This window comes from Lepidochelys olivacea (assembly GCF_965140295.1).
Source record: "Lepidochelys olivacea isolate rLepOli2 genome assembly, chromosome: 6".
NCBI classification, from domain to species: Eukaryota; Metazoa; Chordata; order Testudines; family Cheloniidae; genus Lepidochelys; species Lepidochelys olivacea.
This window is the reverse complement of record NC_140416.1, coordinates 73,785,013-73,808,011: the sequence shown is the minus strand read 5'-3', so window position 1 is coordinate 73,808,011 and position 22,999 is coordinate 73,785,013. Positions and strand designations below refer to the sequence as shown.

Sequence of the window (22,999 nt, the reverse complement as noted above, 5' to 3'; positions counted from 1 at the left end):
TGAATTATGTGGACAGAATGTAAAGGCAGGGACAAGGGATTGATAGCAGGGGTGTATGTGAGAGAGAAGGGGCAGAAACACCACAGAAACAGAGAAGGCGTAAAGTAGCCCCAGAAAGCTATGGAGCATGACTCGCCCGAAGAAAAAGCTGAGAGAGAGCTTTTGATAAAGTGCTGGCTTTTTAAAGAGGACTGGAACTGTAAGCAAAGAAGCTATCTTATATTTGGTTTCTACTGTGTTCACGGAACCAAGGCTTTGTAAATAAACAAGAGTGCATCAAAGAAATCCCTGACTCCATCATCTTTTCTCCTCCTCACCAAAACAACCTATAAGAGCCTGTAAACTGTCTAAGAGGGATCAAGAAGGGGGTAACAACATACAATTATTTATTAAAAAGGAGCTCCTATCATCCAGGTATTTCTAGACAATTTTTAAATACACAGCACTAAAATAAAATCCATAATAGGAATACTTTTCTTAAAATTATGTTTTATAAAATCCTATTTTAATGTTTATTTAGAGGTTAAATTATTGCTAGGTACACTAACCTTACTGTACTGAGTTTGCAATTCCAAAAGTACACTGTATGAGAGGAAGATGCTAGCTAGAAACAAACATGACATTGACCAGTATATTTATTCTGTTGAAACTGACAGAACCAAATAAACAAACAGTGACAATGGTGAAAAGTAATTTAGTTTAAAAATACTACAAAAGTTGAAGCAAGGGACTGGAGTGGCACATCAGTGTCTTATTGAAGGCAGAAAAGGCGAAAGGACTAAGGGAGAGGGGGATCAAAGGTAACAGAGTGGGTCAGGAGGCCTGACCTCCCAGTAACAGTTTTAGGATCCATAGATCTCTGGGCATACTCACACAGGGTGCCAACTCTTGTCCTTCCCAAACCTTGCCCCCCTGTATCCCTCAATGGCTACACAGCTTGTATGAGGCCTTTACTCACACTCTTGGCACTGTGAGCCACTTCCTGGTCCGTGCAAAGATGCAGGGCAGGGAAGGAAGCGAGTCACGGGACAAGTACCCCCATTTTTTTTTTATCCCTCTCAAGGGATGCTTTTCCCCCCTGGCCCTCCCCAAACTGGTCCTTCCGGAGGCTGCACTTCCACCTCCCATGGCAGGGGCAAAGAACAGCACTACGGTATGCAACCAGTAAGGGCAGCAACCACAGAGTAACCGCTCCACTTAGCTGGGGCGGCGGGGGGGCAGGCACAGCTCTCCACTCCCTTTGCACCAGCGGCCGGAAAGGAGGCGCACCGTGGGACTAGAGTAGCCAGATGGCCGCAGCAACCGACTACCTGCTCAGGCATAGCCAGAGCCTGCCCACCGCGCGGAAGAGCCTGCGGCGTGGCGCAGCCCCGCCCTCAAGCGTTAACTCCTCCCAACCGCCGCCGCCGCTCGTTCTCCCCCCACCTCCTTATTCCTCAAGGGCGGGGCGGCAGGAGCCGGTAACTGCCGCGCATGGGCGCTGGGCTTTTTCAACGCTGGGCGCTCGCGCGGGGTGTCAGAGCCTTGCTGCGGCTGCAGCGCCATTCTCCTCTCTCCCCATCCCCTAGGATTAGAGCGGGCGCGCCCCCCTCCTCCCTTCTGGCTGCTGCTGCAGCCCTGCGTTGTATGACTGGGAGGTTCCTGAGTGCGAGGCATGAAGCTGAGTAAAGCCCAGTATGATGAAATAGCCCAGTTCCTGGGGCACGTGCAGCCCACCAGACAGAGCCTGAGGAAGCTGAAGGAGAGATTCCCTAGGTAAGTCTGTCTCCACTCCACAGCCCTGGACTGCCACCCTGTGCCAGTGCAGCCCCCACTCCTCTGGGCTTATGGGGTGGCCTGCAATCTCCATGCGTGGATTATAGGAGCTAGATCTTGTTTCTAAGGGCAGCCCTGCATGGTGGTTTTCTGCGTGGTACAAAATTCTACATGGTTCAAAATCACACACACACACACCCCATCGTGCAGCATACAGTCATCTAGGGGGTAATGTCTGCCTTGTGTGAGCTGATGGGGGAACAAAATAAAGGATGCCCCCCAAATAAGAGGCCTCTGTTACCCTATGTGAACCCCCAAACTCCAGATGGATCCAATTGCCTGAGTGAGCCATCATTGCCTTGATCCCTGACTTAGGGGGAATTGAGGCAGAATCCTACTTGGGATGCTATTTCCCTTCCCTTCTAGTACAGGGACAGGAATGGCCAGCAGACCCTGCTGTAACTTTTCTCTACACATCATGCCACTGTTGGGTTGGTTGAAGGCCCAGTCAAGGATCACCTGCTTAGATGAGCATTAACCAATCTCACCTTCTGATATTGCTGCAGTTAAGATCACCAACACAGTCAGGTAAATACCTACTTGGATAAAACTGAAGAGCATGGATGATACGAGTTGGGCCTCATTTCTTGCATTTACTTTCTGTTAGCTATGATAGAGGTCATGTTTGTTAACATTCAGGAGGCTGCAAAGCTCATCTCCTTTCTCAGGCTTTTGGGAAGGGGGTTGATGATATGAGGTGATAGTGACAGCCATGTGGGATTTACTTATGCTTTCTGGATATTTAGGACTATATTCTCAGTGCTTTATGTAGGCATAACGTTTGTTTGGGGGGGGTGGTTTACAATTTGCTGTTTTTGTGAAGATGGTACCTGTTGTGGAGAGCTTCTCCTGTCGGCGAGGGTACTCCATCTCCCTGAGAGGTGGCAGCTATATGGACAGGAGAAGTCCTCCCATTGACACCGCACTATCTAAACTGGGGAATAGGTCAGTATAACTACGTCACTATGGGATGGGGATTTTAGACACACCTGAGCAATGTAGTTATACTGACATAAGTTCCTAGTGTAGACCAAGCCTTAGTGTTGGTGAATTACTCCAAAGTAATGATCTTTCCCTGGCCTAAATGTATTTCTCTGCAGAAAATAAATTGTGCAACGCCAACTTCTCTGAACCTCTCTACCAATATGCTTCAACACTGAGCTGGATGGACTACCTCTATGAGTAAGAGGGTAGTTCAGCCTCCCTTCTCATTCTCTCATTAACCTCTGCTGAGGTAGCAAGTAAAAATGCACATTGGGTTGCATTTTTTTGTGACGATGACAGCTGTCTACTGGGATTTATTAATCACCAAGCTGGAAGTTGGGAAAATCATTCAACTGAAAATTCCATGAGAGGACTTTCAAATATCTGGCTTCCATTTCAGTTACAAAGCAAGATCCCACCTCCCTCCCAAATTTAATATTTAAAAATAAATGAAAATAGTTTTTCAGCATTTGAGACCCCCGAAGTAGCTGCAGGCTTTTGTAGATATTGGAGTCCACTTAGCCCACTAGGTCTGGTCTACATTAAAACGTTAGCTTGGCTTAAGTATGTCACTCAGGGGTTGTGAAAAATGTCATGCCCTGTGTGATGTAATTAAGTCAAATTAAGCCCCTGGTATAGACATGGCTAAATTGATGAAAAAATTCTGTTGCTGTTGTGTCTGCACTACAGCAGCGCCACTACAGCTGTGCCGCTATAGCATTCTAGTGCTGACATACCCCTTGTAGAGTTAGCTGTAGAATGAGGGAATGTCTACACTTAAAACGCTACAGCGGCACAGCTGTAGCTGCACCACTGTAGCACTTTACTGTGGACACAGATTACAGCAATGGGAGGGATTCTCCTGTCACTGTAGTGAATCCACATCCCCGAGAGGAAGTAGCTAGGCTGATGGAAGAATTCTTCCATTGACTTAGTACTGTCTACACTGGAGGTTAGGCTGGCATAGCTATGTCTCTCAGGGGTGTGGATATTTCACACCTCTGAAAGAAGTAGCTATGCTGATGTAAAGTTTCAGTGTACACCAGCCCTCAACCTTCAACAAGCTTTCCCTTTCATCTATTTACAAAACCCTGGATCATCCCAGACCTGGTCTGTGCACACAACTTGCACCAATTTAATTAAATCAGTTTAACATCACACCTTTAGGTAAACTGATGCAATTTGGATTGTGGACTGTCTAATCTGTTATGAATGTTCATACACAAAATTGCACTGGTTTAACATGTTGATTTAACATCACACAGACTTTCAAACACATTCAGGAACTTTCTGTTCACCTCCCCACATATCATTTACCAGGTACTTTGATCCTACAAATCTATATATGTGCAATGGGGGTGTCATGAGTTGCATACTACAGAACTACAGCATGGGGGGAGAGGGATAGCTCAGTGGTTTGAGTGTTGGCCTGCTAAACCCACGGTTGTGAGTTCAATCCTTAAGGGGGGCATTTAGGGATCTGGGGCAAAAATTGAGGGATTGGTCCTGCTTTGAGCAGGGGGTTGGACTAGATGACCTTCTGAGGTCCCTTCCAATCCTGATATTCTATGAACTGATAAGTCTTTTCTATCTGTAAAAGACAATGATTACTACAAGTAGTACTACTTCTAGTAAAACGATGCAGTTAACTTTTATGTTTAAATTGCCAATTACACTCCATTTTGTTAGAGTGGAGGGTGCAGTGCTGCCGTTCCATAGACTATGTCCTTAATTCAAAAATCCAACAAGCGAAGGTAATCGCCAATAAAAAAAATCACCCCTTAACCTTTTCTTGATTAAGAAAAATAAATTGAGCTCCTTGGAACTTTTACTATAAGGCATGGATCCATAGATGATTCTTGTGACTCTTCTTTGAATCCTCTCCAATTTTTCAATATCCTTCTTGAATTGTGGACACCAGAAATGGGTACAGTATTCCAGTAGTGGACACACCAGTGCCAAACACAGAGATAATATAACCTCCCTTCTCCTACTCGACAGTATCTTCTTTTTGTATTCAAAGATCACATTAGTTTTTAGGCAGCATTTGCTCTGGGAGCTCATATTCATCTGATTATCCACCATGATCCCAAATCTTTTTCAGTCTCTGCTTTCCAGGATAGACATTTGTCTATACTGAAATGCATATTGTTGTATGTGCCCAGATTACTTAATAATCCAGATTTCTCTGTATTAGTGATCTACCCTCTTCATTATTTACCAGTTCCCCCAATCTTTTTGTCATCTGCAAATTTTATCAGTGATTATTTTATCTTTTCTTTCAGATTATTGATAAAAATGGTAAATAGAATATGTCTAAGAAACATTCCCTGTGAGATTCCACTAGAAACACACATGCTCAATGATGATTCCCTGTTTACAATTAAATGTTGAGACCCTGATAGCTACTTTTTAATCCAGTTAATGTATGCCATGTTGATTTTTGTGGTCCTCTAGTTTCTTAATTAAAATGTCAAGCGGTGCCAAGTCATATGCATAGGTATACATCAGCGCTATTACCTCTATCAACCACATTTGTCATCTCATTAAAATATATATAAATCAAGTTAGTACACTCTCCTCCTCTTTTTCCAGCATCATCACTACCACCCAGAGCTTTCTCGCTGTTTTGCGATGGGAGGGTGAGGGTTCCTGTTGTTTTACCTCTCCCAGCCTCCTTTTATTTTGTAAAGGAAGAAATGAGGAGTGTTGTCTTTCTCATGAGTAGCATCAGTCCCTGGGTCATTTGCTGCCTGGGAAAGTTCTAAGCAACAGCAGAGTAAAATTGACATGATTCTTGTCAGTTTCACCGCTACCCATGGGTTTCTGAATAGTAGCAGAAAGTGAAAGTGAGGGGGTTGGGGGGAGATTGGGAAAGCTTGATAAGTTGTAGAGGTAGTGGGCTGTTTGTTTTCAGATTTAAGAAAACAGCAGCATAACAGTTTGTGCTTGCACTTGGAAGGCAGTCTTGGCATTTGTAAGGACTTATAAGCATTGTTATTAAAATATGAAATTTTAAATGACAGGAAAAATTCATAGCTAAAACCCTCTCCTTCTCTGCTCCTCCTTACCACTTGCTGGGGACATTTTCCTGGTGGCTCTTAGTGAGTGAATTTTTCATGCCTTGTTTACACAAATGATGTCATTGATTTCAATGGGACTACTCACTCGTGAGGAAAAAGCAGGATTCGGCCCTCAGGTAGATATGTAAACCTAAGCAGTCATTATATGTTTCAATTCTATCTTTAAAAGTGGCAACTCTTTGCAGTAGTGCACCAATTTATTTGGAATATATACCATCTCCAGCAGCCTACACAAATAGTAGTTTCCTTGAGAGGTTTTAATTTTTTTCTATCTGTGAGCCTTCAAACTCAATACCATCATTTATGGGTGACAATTTGTTAGTCTCTAAGGTGCCACAAGTACTCCTTTTCTTTTTGTGAATACAGATTAACATGGCTGCTACTCTGAAGCCTGACTACTGTTTTGCTTTGCCAATAGTATTTGGAGCAAAAGCTAATATAATTTAAAATTTAACTTGCACTTCAAGCTACATTTAGCTAAGCACGTAGATGGCCTGAGAATATGGGATGAGGTCTTAGTCAGTTGGAGGCTTGAAAAATTCTGGATAAACTTACTGAAATCTTGTATGTCGTAACAACCAATTACAATGAACTCTATTACAGTCAAAATAACTTTATAGGAAGTGAATTAGAATATAAGTCCCCAATTACTTGAGTAAGTTGCAATGTGGAAATTGTAACTTTTGTTATAAAGAAGCCTTTTGTTAAAAGGCTGAATGCTGACTTGAATCTGGGAGGGTGTTTTAATCTACATTTTAGCCATGAAGTAGAATATATGTATGACTGAGAATGTGACTCTAAGTGAAACTTATTCAGCAAGGTGGGATATGGCTTCCCAATAGCTATTGTATATAAGTAACCCTGCACAAGCGTGCATACAATTTGTGTTTAATGCTAAAATGCAAAGTCTCTTTTCAAGACTTAACCTGAACTTTTTACTACATATGCAAGACAAGTTTCATGGAAATGACCAAAATCCATGTGAGACTGCAGTAGTACACAGCCAAAATGAAAGTTGTGCTTACCTCACTCTAGAAGAGTTAATGAGGAAGAAGAAAGCTTGAAGGCTTATTTTTTGGGTGAAGTATGAATTTTTTCTCTTAAAGGTTTGTTTGTTTTTTGCTTTTACATTTGTGGCGTAGATTTGCCCATACTTGGAGGGGGTAAGAACATTGGGTTGAAGACTTTTTATTTTATTTTCCTCTCTCTGTCTATTCTGAGATGTATGCAGGGTTGTTATAGCTGAGATGTGACATCTATAGCTTATTTCTTTTGCTAGTTCATCTCTGCAAAGAGCAGTGCTTGTTACAATAGTGAAATGTTCAACTATGACGGCTATGGAGCAGGAACTGTCACGTGGGGAAGCATCTGAATTGTAGCAGTCATATTGGCTAGGTAAAGAGCGAGTCTTTCTTGTCCTGAGGAATTTGTACAATAACAAATGTGTTAAAATCAGCTCATGCCTTTATTCAAAGCCCATTGAAATTGGTGGGATTTAGTGGTGAAGTATAAAGACAACAGTATCTTGTTGAAGCATATCTGGAAATAAATTCCCTAGAAATGTGCTATACTTCAAAATAGGTGCACTTATCTTAAATACGGAGGAAAGAATAAACTTGTTAAAGGAATAGACTAATTAGGCTCTTTTTGGTGGTCACAACATACTTTAATGTAATGCTTTGTAAAGTTATATATATGTTGTAGTAATCATATTTAGTAGTATAGTAATATGACTGTTGTAGCACTTTTGTCCTTTGCGATATTTCATCGTGTAGCAACTTTGGTGTCCTCTGAAAGACAAACAGATGTCTGTAGATTTAAAGGCCAGATTATTGTGGCTGTTGAGTAGGGATGGCATGGAAGATTTAACACTGACCATATGTGATTTTTTTTAATTGACTCATGGATTTTGGGCTATTGTTATAGTCATATTTCGTGTAGCGAAGGACCATAATGGTAAAAATGGTAATTCTGATTGTACTTCAGGGACAATTACTTATGGTATCATTCTTCTGATGTCTGAAAACAAGTTCAGGTTAAGAGTTTTACAGGAAGAAGAGATTTGGTACCTCAGAGTGAAAAATATTCTATTCATATGATAGCTTTGTGGACAATCATAGTCTAAGCTATATTAGAATGGCACAATAAATTGCTGAATACACTGTCTACTGAATATGACCTCACCATGAAAAATTTGATGCATTAGAGTAGGAAAGGTTGGAATATATCAACCTTAGCTGACAAGGGACTTTGAATTTTGACCTAATACAGATGACCTCTGTGTGCAATAAAAGTGAGCTTAATCTCCAGGTCAAGGTAGAGGTGAATGGCAGGGCAATATGGAAAAGCTTGTGCTGGGTCTGGATGGATCATACCTAGCAAGCAGAGGAATAGAAATCTTAGTTTTTAGGATCACCAGATGGTTATTTACTTTGTTAGCTCAGCTCTGTTCTCCACCATGAACCAAAATGTATCTAAGCACAGCTGACACTCTAGCTGCAGTAGACCAACTTGTTCAATTGTTTGTCTGAGTAAAAGGTATGAGAGAGTGTGTTTTGCTCTGATATGTCTTTGACTAGCAAAGCTAAATATACAATGTTCTCATAGCATGTAGAAAAGAAGGTGTCAGATATTACCTTATTGAATAAAAAAAAAATCTTTATTCCTTTGACAGCCAGCCTATCTTTGGAACACATGAAGTTTATTCCTAAATGGCTTTTCCCTTTAGCAGAAATTCAATTAAAGGAGTTGTGTTGATATATTTCACAGGGATTGAATAATACAAAGGGAATGTGTCCTTGTGAGTGCTCTATTCCTCTAGAAGGTATTTGTTCAAATGAGCGCCATTATACAAGAAAAAGTTTTAGACGCTCTGTAGGTTACATAATAAAGAGGCCATATCTATAAAATGGTATATATGTGTTTACTGTAAAAATGAGAATTGTTTTTATTTTATTTAGCCAAATTAAATCCACTAGCTAATATTCTAGGAGAGTCCTATCTTACTAATACGCTAATGATGTACACCCCGAACATTGAATACTTTACACAGATAATAGTGATGGTTTTGTGTGGTGGTGTGTGTTTCTTGTTTTGTTTTTTTTAAATCAGCCAGGAGGAAAAAAAAGTTTGAGACTCTAATGGAAGGAACCTCTACTCCTTTAATAGAGCCTGCAAAATATATTTTCCAGGACTGATCAGCTCTGAAGGCTCTAGAGGTTTGATGATTGGAATGGCAGGAAATCACGCTTTCAGGACATAACGAATTGACTAGGCCATCCATCATTTGTTAGCATGTGCTGAAACGCAGGGTTTGTGTGCAGAGGCCTGTGATTTAGTAAATACTTGGGAGATGAATAGAGCTTACACACAAGGGAAGATATTGCTGTCCTTCAGCAGTCTTAGACAGATTCCTGCTGAGAAGGCTGTCTGACAGCAGCTCATCAGTAACTGGCCTGTCACAGTCAGTGATGCCCACAAACCATTGCCAGTATATTAAATGCATTTTTAATATCTGCTTCAGTAGATTTAATGAAGAGAATTTAGTTTCCATACACTGATCACTGCTTCCTCAAGTGTTTTAAAGCATTGACTGTAGCAATTGCAAGAAAGGGAACTGTGTTGATACCTGGGAGAGCTGATTGAAAAGGAAAGTTAAACAAAATGATATACAAACAAAATAAGTCATTAACTGAGAGGTCATGTTACAGTGAAACAAAAATGATTGTTTGAAAAAGTCAACATAGTCTTATCTGCTCTACCTGCTAGGAGACCATGGCCTGCTGTACTGGAGGGAGCGATATAGAGGTGGAAAGAGAGAGAGAGATGTGCACAATGGTTCTGTTTCTAGTGTGGCTGGCCTGACTAAACATCAGGACAGCTTTCCCTGAGCTTTCAGATTTTAGTACTTGAACCAAAGGGCAATGCTCTGTGGAAGATGATGGGTGTATGTGAGAAGTATTGGAAGAGATTTTGTTTTTAATGATTCTTCAAAGAATCTTGTTGATGAACATTTTACCATAGCACTGGAAGAATTAAACTAATGTGCAGGGAGAAGCAAGTTGAGTAGTAGGATAAAAATTTGCCAAGTTACCTACATAAATTGCAAGGTTTATCATGGATCATTTAAAATATTGACCTTTTATATTTTTTTTAAGTCCATGTTAACCTTGTACCAAACACTGGGCTCTTTGCTATCCCGTAGATTAGAAAAATACTTGGTTACTACGGTTCAGAATTTAAATGTTTAAAATCTCATTGCTATTTGTGTTTCCTGGGAATTTTGAGGAAAAACTGCTATTTATGTAAAGTACACGTGTAGTAGTCTTGTTCATCTAATGAATTTCAGTGCTGACAGTGTTCACTACAAAACTATAAGATATTATTTTCCCGCTTGCTTTTTTTTTTTTTTTTTTTTTTTTAATTCTCTGGAATATACTCCATATTCACAGAAGAGGAAACATCTACAGACTGGGATCTATAAATTTTATTCCTGTATGTGTCAAAACAGTAATGTATTAAATGCAATTATTATAAAAATTTAAGACGTCTTAAATACACTTACATTTTTATAACACATGGCAATATTAAATAATACATTTCCTTGTTAGCATCTGTTTGCCATCATGGTTGGCAAGACCTATGATTTATTGCTTAAATTAATGACCAAGACCATTTTGGTCTTGATATATGCTCCTAAGCTTATCATATCACTAAGTAAAATAAAATGTATGCTCTTGTGACAGTCGTTTTTGTAATTGTTTATCCTTCTAAGTGTCCTATTCAGTGAAAGCAGCATAATAGTCTGCAACCTGAAAATAATCTTAGAAAGCTAAATTGTATTTCATGTTAAGGAATAGTTGGTAAGGATTTCAGTGAGAATTTATAATACAGTAACTTTTTTTTTTCCTCTATTTCCACTTTTACCTTATTATTTTAGTGGCAATCCACCAGAAGAAAGTTTGAGGAAACAATATCTTACTTAGAGTCAGTGTTACTAGCACATCTGATCAACTCCTGCACACTGAAGATGAAATTTTGGTCCCTTTAGAGATGATGGCAAAACTACCATTGACTTGAGTGGGGCCAAGATTTCACCCTATATATAAAGGTGAAAAGGTAAAAGCCATATTTTTGGCTTTTAGCAACTACAACCTCTTATTGGTCCTGTGAAGACATTCTCTCATTTTTTTGCTTTGACCCCTCTCCTTGAGTGGGAAGAGAGTACAGAATACCTGGGACCTGTTCTAAAAGCTGGCCACCTTTTTATGAGGGGAATCTACCACCCACCCTAAAGTACCATCTAGTAGTCCAACCAGTACTACAGAAAACATTGCTTTATGCTGGAGATCTCTTGAGCTACCACCCAGTATCCAGTCTCCCTTTTCTAAGCAAGATAAATTTAGAAGCTAGCAATAAACAATCACCAATGCCACTTTCTTGGACTAGGCTCTGGTGGATGACCTCCTCTTATACATAGAAAAGGAAAATACATCCATACCCAGCCTCTGTCAGGTGTCTCAGTAGCATTTGGTACCATTGGTCACCAGACATTCCTGCCCTGCCTCCAAGAAACAGCAGGAATGAACAAAAATGCCCTGAAATGGCACAGGTCTTTCTCAGGCAGTCCAAGGTGGTGATAGGGGCAACTTATTCCTTCACCTGCGGCATCCTACTGGCTTAATCAAATTCCCCATGTTTCACAACACATATAAAACTGTTTGGAGAACTGGTGAGACAACATGAACAAAAGTGCCAGCAGCATGCAAATAATGCCTTCAGTCATAGTGATGAGCGTTTTCACTCATATTATTTCATGAACTCATCATTGCAGTAGGATGCCCAACTAGCAATGGTGAGACAAAGCACCTGCTTCTATCTGTGCTGGCTAGACTGCACACCATCCTATCAGATGCAAACCCGCTAATGAGTTTTTTCACGTTTGTTTTATTATTGCGACTCTTTATAGGAGTGAAATTACATATTCTGATAAAGCTAAAGTTGGTAGAGATGCTACAGCTCATCTGCTTAGAATAGGTGGTCATGAACACATCAGACTAGTGATCTGCTCCTTGCACTGGCTCCCCATGGAAGGAAGTTCATGTCAACTTCTGAGATTCAGAATCGTCTATGAAATTGTCTCTCTCCCACTTTCCATGGCTTCCTACTGCACTATGTTCCACTGGAACAATGAAACTGTCAGTCAATAAAGAGAGGCTCATGAATGCAGGAGACAGAACTTTTGCAGGAGCTGTCCCTAGATCATAGGTGGGCAAACTGTGGCCCATGGGCCCGTCCTTACTGGCCCTTGAGCTCCCGGCCGGGGAGGCTAGCCCTGGACCCCTCCCCTGCTGTCCCCCCCTCTTCTGCAGTTGTGCTGCCGCATGGGCAGCACAGCTTGCGCCCGCCTACCTCCCAGGCTTTCCCATAAGCCTGTTCTGCCGCTCTGGTAAGAGGGCGTGGGGAGGGCGGTTGGATAAGGAGCAGAAGGTCCTGGGGGGCCGTTGGGACAGGGAGCAGTTGGATGGGGTGGAGGTTTGGGGGGGGGGCGGTCAGGGGGTTTGGATAAGGGATGGGGTCCCGGGAGGGGGCAGTTGGGACAAGGAGCAGGGGGCTTGGATGGGTCGGGGGTTCTGGGGGGAGCAGTCAGGGGGCAGGAAGTGGGAGGGGACGGATAGAGGGCGGTGGCCAGGCTGTTTGGGGAAGCACAGTCTTCCCTACACAGCCCTCCATACCATTTCGCAACCCGGATGTGGCCCTTAGGCCAAAAAGTTTGCCCACCCCTGACCTAGACTATGGAACTCCTGCAAAAGACAAGCTGCAAAAAAGGCTAATATGATTCTGGGGTGTATTAACAGGAGGGTTGTATGTAAGACATAGGAGGTAATTGTCGTCCTTTACTCAGCACTGGTGAGGCCTCAGCTGAAGTATTGTGTCCAGCTCTGGGCAGTAAATTTAGGAAGGATGTGGAGAAATTGGAGGGAGTCCAGAGGAGAGCAACAAAAATGATAAAATAGGTTTAGAAATGTTAAAAGAAACTCATGTTTAAAAAGAATGAGGGGGGACCTGATAAGTCTTCCAATATGTTAAGCGCTGTTCCAAAGAGGACAGATATCAATTGTTCTCCATCTCCACTGAAGGTAGGACAAGAAGTAATGGGCTTAATCTGTAGCAAGGGAGGTTTAAAATAGGTATTAGGAAAAACTTTCTCATGGTAAGAGTAGTGAATCTCTGGAATAGGCTTCCAAGGGAGATTGTAAAGTCTCCATCATTAGAAGCTTTTAAAAACAGGTTGGACAAATGCATGTCTGGGATGGTTTACGTTTACTTCATCCTGCTCAGGGTATGGACTTGATGATTTCTTGAGGCACCTTCCAGCCTTACATTTCTATGATTCTATGGTCCTAGAACTCTGGATATTTTAAGAGCTAAATGAAAAACACAGATGATATAAAGAAATGAAAACCTGTAAACTAATCAAAGCTATTTCTCCTATAGGCTAAGAAGAAAGGGATTTGTATTTTTAAATACTTGGCAGACACTCTAGTGGTTGGAGTACCTGGATAGTTTGTGTTTTCAGTCTGACAAATAAACTGATACTTACATGAGAAATATGTTTATACATTATTCTGTTTTCAGATTAGAAATGCAACCTCTTAATCATTAAATTTAATTCCCCAAAAATGGAGGGGTAGAGGGAGGCGGTGGCACTGTTTTTCACGTATCTCTGTTGAATTTCTTTGTCATCGGCAATCTATGAGAGAATGATAGGCTTTTATAGAAAAGATCTCTGTTTAGTTTAAATAATTTTTCTAGTAGTCCAGTGTGTCCTCTGGGTTTATCCTTTTCATAGGCAGGAGTCCTGTTGGCCATCCATTGCATACAATTTCTGACCTTCCTGCTAAGACAGAAGATCAAACTATATGTTTAAAATTTACACTAGGAACCTGGAATCACTCTGAACTCCTCTAGTGACATCTGAAAATTCTTCCTCTTCATAGTTGGTTAGATTTTTTTATTTGTTTTTCCTCTCAATATTTACTACATATTGATAACAATAGATTCGGTTTAATTTATAGAATTCATTGCTTGTCTGTCTTTCCTTACCAAAAATAATCCATATACAAAGTCTCACTAACATTTTTACCTTGGGTCAGGATGTTTATTGTAAGCACTATTTAAAATCATTAAAATATTCAGTAGAAAACTAAGTGCTTAGCATAGTGTGCTGCTGACTACTAAATGCAAGTAAAACACTACACAGACATGGAAACCATTTGTTATGTTTTAGTATATGAAGCAATAACTGTGTAAACTTTAACCTTGTAATTTTGTGAGTTCCACTTTGTCATGTAGCTGTAAAAGGTAATCAAAATAAATCATGAACAAATATTTTTCTAGGGCTTTCTAGTGCTTTCAGAAGTGGAGCTTGATCCATGAAATTTTAGTAGGCTTATTAAATAATACAATATGATGTGCACCATGTCAGTTCTGATAAATTATTTTGTATATGATGTTTATACAACATGTTGAGCTGCTATGTGAACAGCTTAATGATTATAAATTATGTTAATCTTTCTTGCCATATTTACTTTTTGTTAAAATCGTAGTGTATTTTCAAATGGTATATTTTTTTTCAGATAATGGGTAGATATAAGAAAGTTGTAGGTCATCTCCAAGATGGTATGACAGTGATCCAAGGTTCCTCAGCTGTGCAGTGTACATAACACAGATGTTGGGAGAGTCATCTGTCAGCTATGCCTCTCCTATGGAGTTAAAGTTCTAGAGGGAAAAGAATTCGACACAGTGCTGTCACTGTTACATTTTCACAATAGAAGAGCATGCAAATATTGAACCTCCTGCTTAGCTGTAGTGCCCTGTCTAATGTCTGTGCTGGTTAGAATAAAAAAATAGTGGGTGCATCTAGGACTCATAGATCTGACAAAGGTCATGCTATGCTGGGCATTTGAATTGGAAATTGTCTGGACTTAGATTTTATAAAGCTCCCACTGTTGTCGGGGAACGTTTCAGCAGGGTTTTGTCCCTGGAGAGGCCTCTTAGGCCCTTTTCTGTCCTATGAATGAATTTAGATGTGAGGGTTTCTCCTGCCTTAAAACTGTTAAGTTCATTTTGCATACATCCCCAGAGAGAAAAAACTGGCAGATGCTTTTGTCTTGGAAGTGTTTAAAAGAAAACTGCAGAACAGGAACAAGAGAGAGAAGGGGCCCTATGTGGAGTCCCAGAACATTTTGGAAATGGCCAATATGCAGTTTTCATCAGTACTAAGGCGGGGCGCAATATGGTGCCTGTAGCTCATTAGGGAATATGAATGTTGATTAAGCATACTCCCAGGCTTTGAAATTCTGAAAGCAGTGTCAGAATAATGGATGTTGAGCAAATGTCAAGCATTTGTTAATTTCTCTGTTATTTGGAGTTTATCTACCATGATCAATCAAATAAACTAGTGCTTCTCTGTTGTGGCATGTGTCATTGATATGGTGATTAGGTGGCTAGAGAGTCCTCCTTCTGTTTTTTTCCAGGTAACAGATTACATATAAACAGTCAACTTTAACATAAAGATTTTTTTGTGATTGGTTTAGTGAAAACTGGTACATTAACAAAGTACTTTGGTACCAAGAAAAATTGAGTTTCATGTTTATTTCCACTACAGTTAACAGATTTTTAAATGTCCCTTTTCATTCCTGCAATTTTCAAATTGCTGCTTAAAAACAAAACACCATTTTTGACATCCCTGTTTTTACTGGAGAACTGGATTGAAAGTCTCAATTTAAGAAGCAGAGGTATTGAATTTCACAGAGTACTTTCCCGTAAGTGTTTAACAGGAGAAATGAGTTAACTTAGTTATCAGTAACACAGAGAAATTCAAATAGTCTGACCAAAAATCCCTTCTCTGAATTCTCATTTTCCAGTCTCCTGCCTTTTGTGATGTCATGGTCTCTCTAATTCTGCAGTTTTCCGAAGAGTCTTGTAGCATATTAAGACCTGATATTTCTAATGTAAAGAACAAACCGAAAAAATAACAACTTTTCAGGTCTTTTATACATCATAAAGCAACTAAGGCCGCAATCACTTTTATTTCTCTGTGGGTCACCTTTATAAGTGTAAAATGGCTAAGTTTTAAAACCATCTTGTGATTTTTGCAAAGGAGTATATAGAAGTTAGGTGTCCAGGTCCCACAGATTTTCAGTTAAGTTTGAGTGCCCACCTTCTTTAGGCTCCATTTGAAAATCGTAGCCTCTGTGTACGCACTTAAAACAAAACAACCCATGCATAGACTTTTGACTGTATTTTGACAATTCCACTATCAAATTATAAAATTTGAACAATCATGTGACTTGAGTATTGCAAATTGAGCTAATCCCATGTTTAACAGTAATTTTGGATGTTAGGTTTCCCTTGTCCCTGTCTCCGCCCCCTCTTTCTTTCAACACTGCCTTTGCCTCTTGCTTCTTCAAAGTTCAAAATTCCCCCAAGCCAGTGGCTCATCAGACTGAAGCAATTAAGGCAGACCGTTTCATAGCCAACAGTGCACAAGAGAGCAATGTGGCCAGCATCACATCTGTTCACCTTTGAGTGCCCTAGCCTGATAGACCATAGGGCATTTTGCATCTGGATGAAATTGAGATTTCCTTTCAGTGTTCTATCATGCAAGACTCAAACCCCACAGCCTTCTGGGTTGTAGTCAGTCAGCTTACCCACTCAGTCACCTATTCTTGGGTTAGTGGAATTCTGGCAGTTCAGACAGGTAGCATGGCTGGCCTCCACGTGAAGTTAGAAAATACTTGCATTCAGGGTAACTTCTTTCATCTATGACAGGTTTCAGAGTAACAGCCGTGTTAGTCTGTATTCGCAAAAAGAAAAGGAGTACTTGTGGCACCTTAGAGACTAACCAATTTATTAGAGCATAAGCTTTCGTGAGCTACAGCTCACTTCCTCAGATGCATATCTGCTTATGCTCTAATAAATTGGTTAGTCTCTAAGGTGCCACAAGTACTCCTTTTCTTCTTTCATCTAGTCCATGGATTAGGTTTCCAATAGAATTCTTATTCTTTTGCACCCTTACATAGGGGGAAAGTACTGTGATCATGTCATTTTAAAGAGAGGTTTCAATCTCTCTGGTCACGCAATCACAGACATGAAGGTCGCTATCTTAAAACAAAAAAACTTCAAATCCAGACTCCAGCGAGAAACTGCTGAATTGGAATTCATTTGCAAATTGGATACTATTAATTTAGGCTTAAATAGAGACTGGGAGTGGCTAAGTCATTATGCAAGGTAGCCTATTTCCTCTTGTTTTTCCTACCCCCCCCCCCCAGATGTTCTGGTTTAACTTGGATTTAAACTTGGAGAGTGGTCAGTTTGGATGAGCTATTACCAGCAGGAGAGTGAGTTTGTGTGTGTGTATGGGGGTGGGGGGGATGTGAGAGAACCTGGATTTGTGCTGGAAATGGCCCACCTTAATTATGCACATTGTAGGGAGAATGGTCACTTTGGATGAGCTATTACCAGCAGGATAGTGAGTTTGTGTGTGTGGTTTTTGGGAGGGGGGTGAGGGGGTGAGAGAACCTGGATTTGTGCAGGAAATGGCCCAACTTTATTATCATGCACATTGTGTAAAGAGTTGTCACTTTGGATGGGCTATCACCAGCAGGAGAGTGAATTTGTGTGGGGGGGTGGAGGGTGAGAAAACCTGGATTTGTACTGGAAATGGCCCACCTGATGATCACTTTAGATAAGCTATTACCAGCAGGACAGTGGGGTGGGAGGAGGTATTGTTTCATATTCTCTGTGTATAAATAAAGTCTGCTGCAGTTTCCACGGCATGCATCCGATGAAGTGAGCTGTAGCTCACAAGAGCTCATGCTCAAATAAATTGGTTAGTCTCTAAGGTGCCACAAGTATTCCTTTACTTTAAAGAGAGGGGTGCAAAGGGTACTCAGGAGTGCTTTAAGAAGTGTATACATCTTAGGGTTTTTTAGATTGGGGGTTGGAAATAAAATGAAATAAAAACTGCAGGGGAGAGTTGTATCATGTCATGAATCACTTTCTCGGATGTTCTCTGTAAATTCTTACTGCTAGGTGTGTAGCTTGTGTGAAAGTGACATTTTAAAAATATATAATGCAGGTCTAAGGAACAGTTTGGATTTTACGACCTCTTATTCTTCATAGATTAATAGGTATTAAGGTCAGAAGGGACCATTATGATCATCTAGTCCAACCTCCTGCACAACTTCATATTATCTGCCACATTTTTAGTGGGAAGGAAGTGTTGTGGGATTCAGTTTCTTATCCCTGCTTGTGGAGGTGGAAGCAAACTTTCTAAGGTGTATGCTCTTCCTACATCTGTAAGGTAACACACTGTAAAGGGGTAACATAAAAATAAAGTAGCAAAATATCACACTGCTCTAGCAGTTTGTGAGGAGGTATTAATTAAATTTAATATATGGTTAGCTTTGTAATCCTAAATTTTCAGCTGTAAACATGGTTTTCTTTAAATATTTAACTTTATAAAATAGACATGACTTAAAATTGTACTTGTGTTATACACAGCAATGGGGAAAAAATAACTTCCAGACTTGGTTAGAACTACATATTATTTTAATTATATACTGAAGATTATCATCTTTTATAGAAACCATCAGTAAAACATTAACTTTTTAAAATTAACTGCTTATAATGGTGTCATTAAAAACTTTGATGACTTTTTAGGTGTTCATTTGTACCTGGAGATAGTTATGTAACACATGCAAATGTTAAATACGGTAGCAGCAGGAGGCCAATGACATTAATAGTCATTTATATAATGAAAGCCACCTGGCTGTTTTTATAATTAATTGCTTGTAAATACTAAATTTAAAAATAATTTATAGTTTTCTAAATGTGATTATATACTTATAGCAAATGTGTTTTGGGGTTATTTTTAAGGATTTTTAATTGGCACATATGTTTTTATACAGGCCAAAGTATTTTTCTAATTTTTAAATTTAAATGTAAGGTCCAATTATCTTTAGAGTTGAAGTTAATAAGTATGAAAGGAAAAATATGCTTCTGAAAACTGGTGCATTTATCATTTTGGTGGCTAGTATATGGCTGAAGAAAAGGAGGAAAAATAATAGGTTATGTGCTCAGATCAGATTTAAAGGGAAAAAAGTAAGGGAGACTACCAAGTGAAATTACTTTCTCATTTTGCATAAAGCAAATTAAGTCTATATATTATCACAAATCTCCAATAGTCCTTATCAGATGGGCTGAGATATCGTGATCTGAAACTGTGCTGTTGAGGGAGCCATATAATTGCCCTAGCAGATAGATGGAAGTGAAAACATGGGAAGATTCTGTCAAATGATTCTCGCAATCACAATCTGAGTACAATGTGGTCCCATTACTGTAATTTATAGGCCTCAACTCTGACCTGGAAGATGGTCACCACTGCCATAAAAAACACAATGCTACAAGTCTCTGAGCCTGTATCAGCTGACTCGAGCTCATGGCATTTGGGCTGCGGGATTATAAAATTCCTGTGTAAATGCTTGGGCTGGAGCCCAAGCTCTGAGACCTACCCTTCTTGCACGATTTCAGAGCCCAGATTCCAGTGTCTAACTACACTACAATTTTATAGCTCTGCAGCCCGAGCCCCATGAGCCTGACTCAGCTGACCTGGGCCATCCGCCGCTGTCTTTGATTGCAGTGGAGATATGTCCTGAGAGTAACTCAATCTCCCTGAACATTCAGTCTTTGGCTACTCTGCTTTAACTGCCACTTAGTGTTCATTGTAATTATAGTCTTTATGCTGCAAGACAACCTGGAAGCTGAAATAAGACCACCAAACTCTGTTCACACAGACCACTGAATACCCATCATCAGATGGCAATGATTTTTTTATTTCACTGCCATTTTAAAACAAATCTTCAGAAGGAAATACTAAAATTAAGTGCTGGTCAAGTTGAGGATAGAAATACAAATGTTGATGGAATAGGTAGGACTAATGTGCATCAGTTGATCATGCACTTTTGGAGCCATACTCTCAGTCGATTGGCAGATTACAATGTCAAGATATAAAACTGTAATTAAAAAAAATCGCTAATGCTGTTTACTTATTTCTGTCCTATGCTGAGTTTGGACAATGACTTCCTGTATTTTAATCAATTTAATGTCTTCCTGCAGGCATAGTGGGTGTAGTGAATTGGACATGGAGCTGGGTGTAAGGCAACTGTGCCCAGCTCTGTCTCTGAGTTTGTCTGTACCTTGGGCAAGTCAGAAAACATGTTTATCTCCATTACACCATCTCTAAAATGAGGGTATAAATGCGTACCCAACTTTGTAAAACACTTTATGTTCTGTTGATGAAAAATGCTTGTCAGCTTTGTCCCTCAATACTCTGCTGCCATTTCTGGTGGTAGTAGTATTATGGCGCAGCCCAAAACTGGATTCCAAATACTGAGCACATATGTATAAGTCACACACAAACCTGTTTCCACTGTAACTTTTAAACAATCTGAATATTGGGAAAACTGTTTGCCAGTTTCATATTTAAACACACAGATGTGGGATTTCATAGGGATACTGATTTCTCACTCTTATGGCTTCATAGTGCTGCAATAGTCAAGCATATTTACCCACTCTATATTGGAATATTTAATAATTCTATTATTGTGGTGCCTCAACTAAGATCAGGATCCTATTGTATAAGGCATTGTACACACATAGTGTAAGAGACAGTCTCTGTCCTGAAGAGTTTACAGTCAAAATAGACATGGTAGACAAAGGACTGAGGAGAAAGGATATAACATGTGAACAGTATGATGATTTACTAATCTCAGGTTAGTTCCATGACTTCTCCACCCTTCCCCCTCCCAATTTTATGATGGGATTTTGTTAGGTGGGGATTAGCTGAAAGGAGAGAGGTTTTACTTAAAAATTTGATGAAAGAGCAATTACTGCAAAAAACCTCTTCATGATTTCCATGTTCTAAATGTATATTCAACAAATAGCCTACCATTTAACTTTGATAAGGTCTACCAAAATTATATTTCTATTTTCAGCACGCATTATCAAAAATAGGCCGGCAAGTCCATTCACTTAAGAAGTTACACAATATTATATTCTGTTTGTGTGACTTTCTTGTCTGTTTTCACAATTGCATTTTTAATTGTACTTTTAATTGGTGTTTATCCTTTTCATTTAGCGTCTAACTGTGTGTGTGTTCTATGAAATACTACTCTTGTCTCCATGCACGCATGTGTATGCAAACATGCACATAAAATTACATCTTCTCTTGATGACTTGCCGTTTTTTCCCTTTTTTTGGAGATTACAAAATACCTCAGTGAGTTATAATCTTGTATGTTTTTAAGTTTACAGTTCTTTTACTGTGACTGTTGAATGGTAATCCTGAACATCATTTCTTGTGATGTGGCTGAAAGTTGAGGGAATATAACACAGGAGAACTAGCATTATGTTACCTGTTCACTGCCTCTGCTGATAATCTGCATTTACTCCGGCAATTTTAGATCTGCATTTTATTTTCTTTATTTGTATTTGAAAAAGACTGTTCATATTGGAGTTGCCTTAAAATATATTGTCCATTTAAAGAAGACACCAAAAAAATGAGCTGTCCACAGGAAGAATTGGTGCTCTGGAGGAATTTCTAAAATCTTTCTAAATGAAAAATCATTCAAACAGTATCTAATACTGGCAATTTTCCTCTGTCTTCAGTTAGAACTTATTGGCCAACCAGGTCAGACGTTATTAAAGTTCAAGTGGCCCAGTGGGGAAACTAATGACCTTGTGGTACTATGAATTTTAAATGCTGCCATTTCTATGTTTTGCACCATTATCTGTTTTCACACCTCACTAAATTGTATAGAAGTTGTTAGACCAACTTCAGTGTCAAGGTTATAGGAGTGATATCTGTTTGCAAGTATCCTTCTCAGAGCTTTGTCATAGGGTTAGCCTCACACTATTGGATATAAGCAGTAAGATTACATGCATGCGCGTGCACACCCACACAGAGTTTGCTGCTTTTATTGAATAGTATGAGGCTACAGTGTTGGGTATGTTTTTGTCAAACTATTTTAATTCATGCAAGTCAGGTTATCATCCCTACCAGAGCTATAGAATCTATTAGTGCTCAATTCACAGAAACATTTATAACAGTTGCATAATTAGAAGTGCTTGATAAAATATCCTTTGAATTAAGAAAAGGAGGACTTGTGGCACCTTAGAGACTAACCAATTTATTTGAGCATGAGCTTTCGTGAGCTCATGCTCAAATAAATTGGTTAGTCGCTAAGGTGCCACAAGTACTCCTTTTCTTTTTGCGAATACAGACTAACACAGCTGTTACTCTGAAACCTTTGAATTAAGCTACTGTGTGTTTTAATGAAGCTAATTTTGGTGAATTTCAGAATGGAGTGATACTTTTAGTTTTGCAGATGAATAGCTGAGTTTAAACCTCATCTTGATTTTAAATTTAATATAAGCTAATACTGAAAGTACCATACCAGGCTGCAGCAAGTGGTTCCGGACAAATAATATATGTTGTTTTAATGCTATAATACAATTATAAGACTGTATTTTTCAAATAGCACTGTCTTTGTTGGGAATTAGAAAGCCAAAGTATTGTCTACTAATGATATTTCATCATACCAAAAACTTCTTATGCTCTGGTATTCAGATTTTGTTAAACTATTTCATGCATTGAAGAAAATCTCTAAGTGCTGGTCTGTTTTAGAAAAGTTGCAAATCCTTCATTTGGACACTGAAACTGGTTTAAACCTTGCTTAAATTGATTTAGCTTAAATCAGTACAGGTGAGTTTGGCAATAATAATAACTGGCAAATAAGAACTTAGACAAGAACTAGTTTTCAGGGTGTTTGTTTGTTTTTTGTCAGGGGGTCACAAATGTATTAAACCTTTAGTGTATTTCCTAAAAGCAGCAGCAAAAAGATGGGTAAGGCCCTGCCACGCACAGCTGTCAGTGGCTTCCCTACGCTTTTCTTAGTTCACAAATGTAGAGCATCATAGCATATGCTGGGCCTGCCTTATTCCTAAGCCTGACCACAGCTCAGGGCCCCATCTAGATTTCTGCAGTAGCCA

At 39.6% G+C, this 22,999-nt stretch overlaps 1 protein-coding gene across 9 annotated transcripts in view; it reads left to right on the top strand.

The window, feature by feature from the left end:
• The first annotated feature begins 1,468 nt into the window (after positions 1 to 1,468).
• Positions 1,469 to 22,999, top strand: part of CDIN1 (CDAN1 interacting nuclease 1) — a 255,758-nt gene continuing 234,227 nt past the window's right edge. For 5 of the 9 annotated variants that reach the window (XM_084631995.1, XM_084631996.1, XM_084631990.1 and 2 more), the window contains exon 1: positions 1,471 to 1,755. In XM_084631995.1, the coding sequence (XP_084488121.1) occupies positions 1,655 to 1,755 (101 nt within the window). In that variant the 5' untranslated portion in view covers positions 1,471 to 1,654. Of the gene's footprint in view, positions 1,756 to 22,999 lie in introns of all 9 variants that reach the window. The other 4 variants (XM_084631993.1, XM_084631988.1, XM_084631992.1 and 1 more) reach the window with 3 other exon arrangements.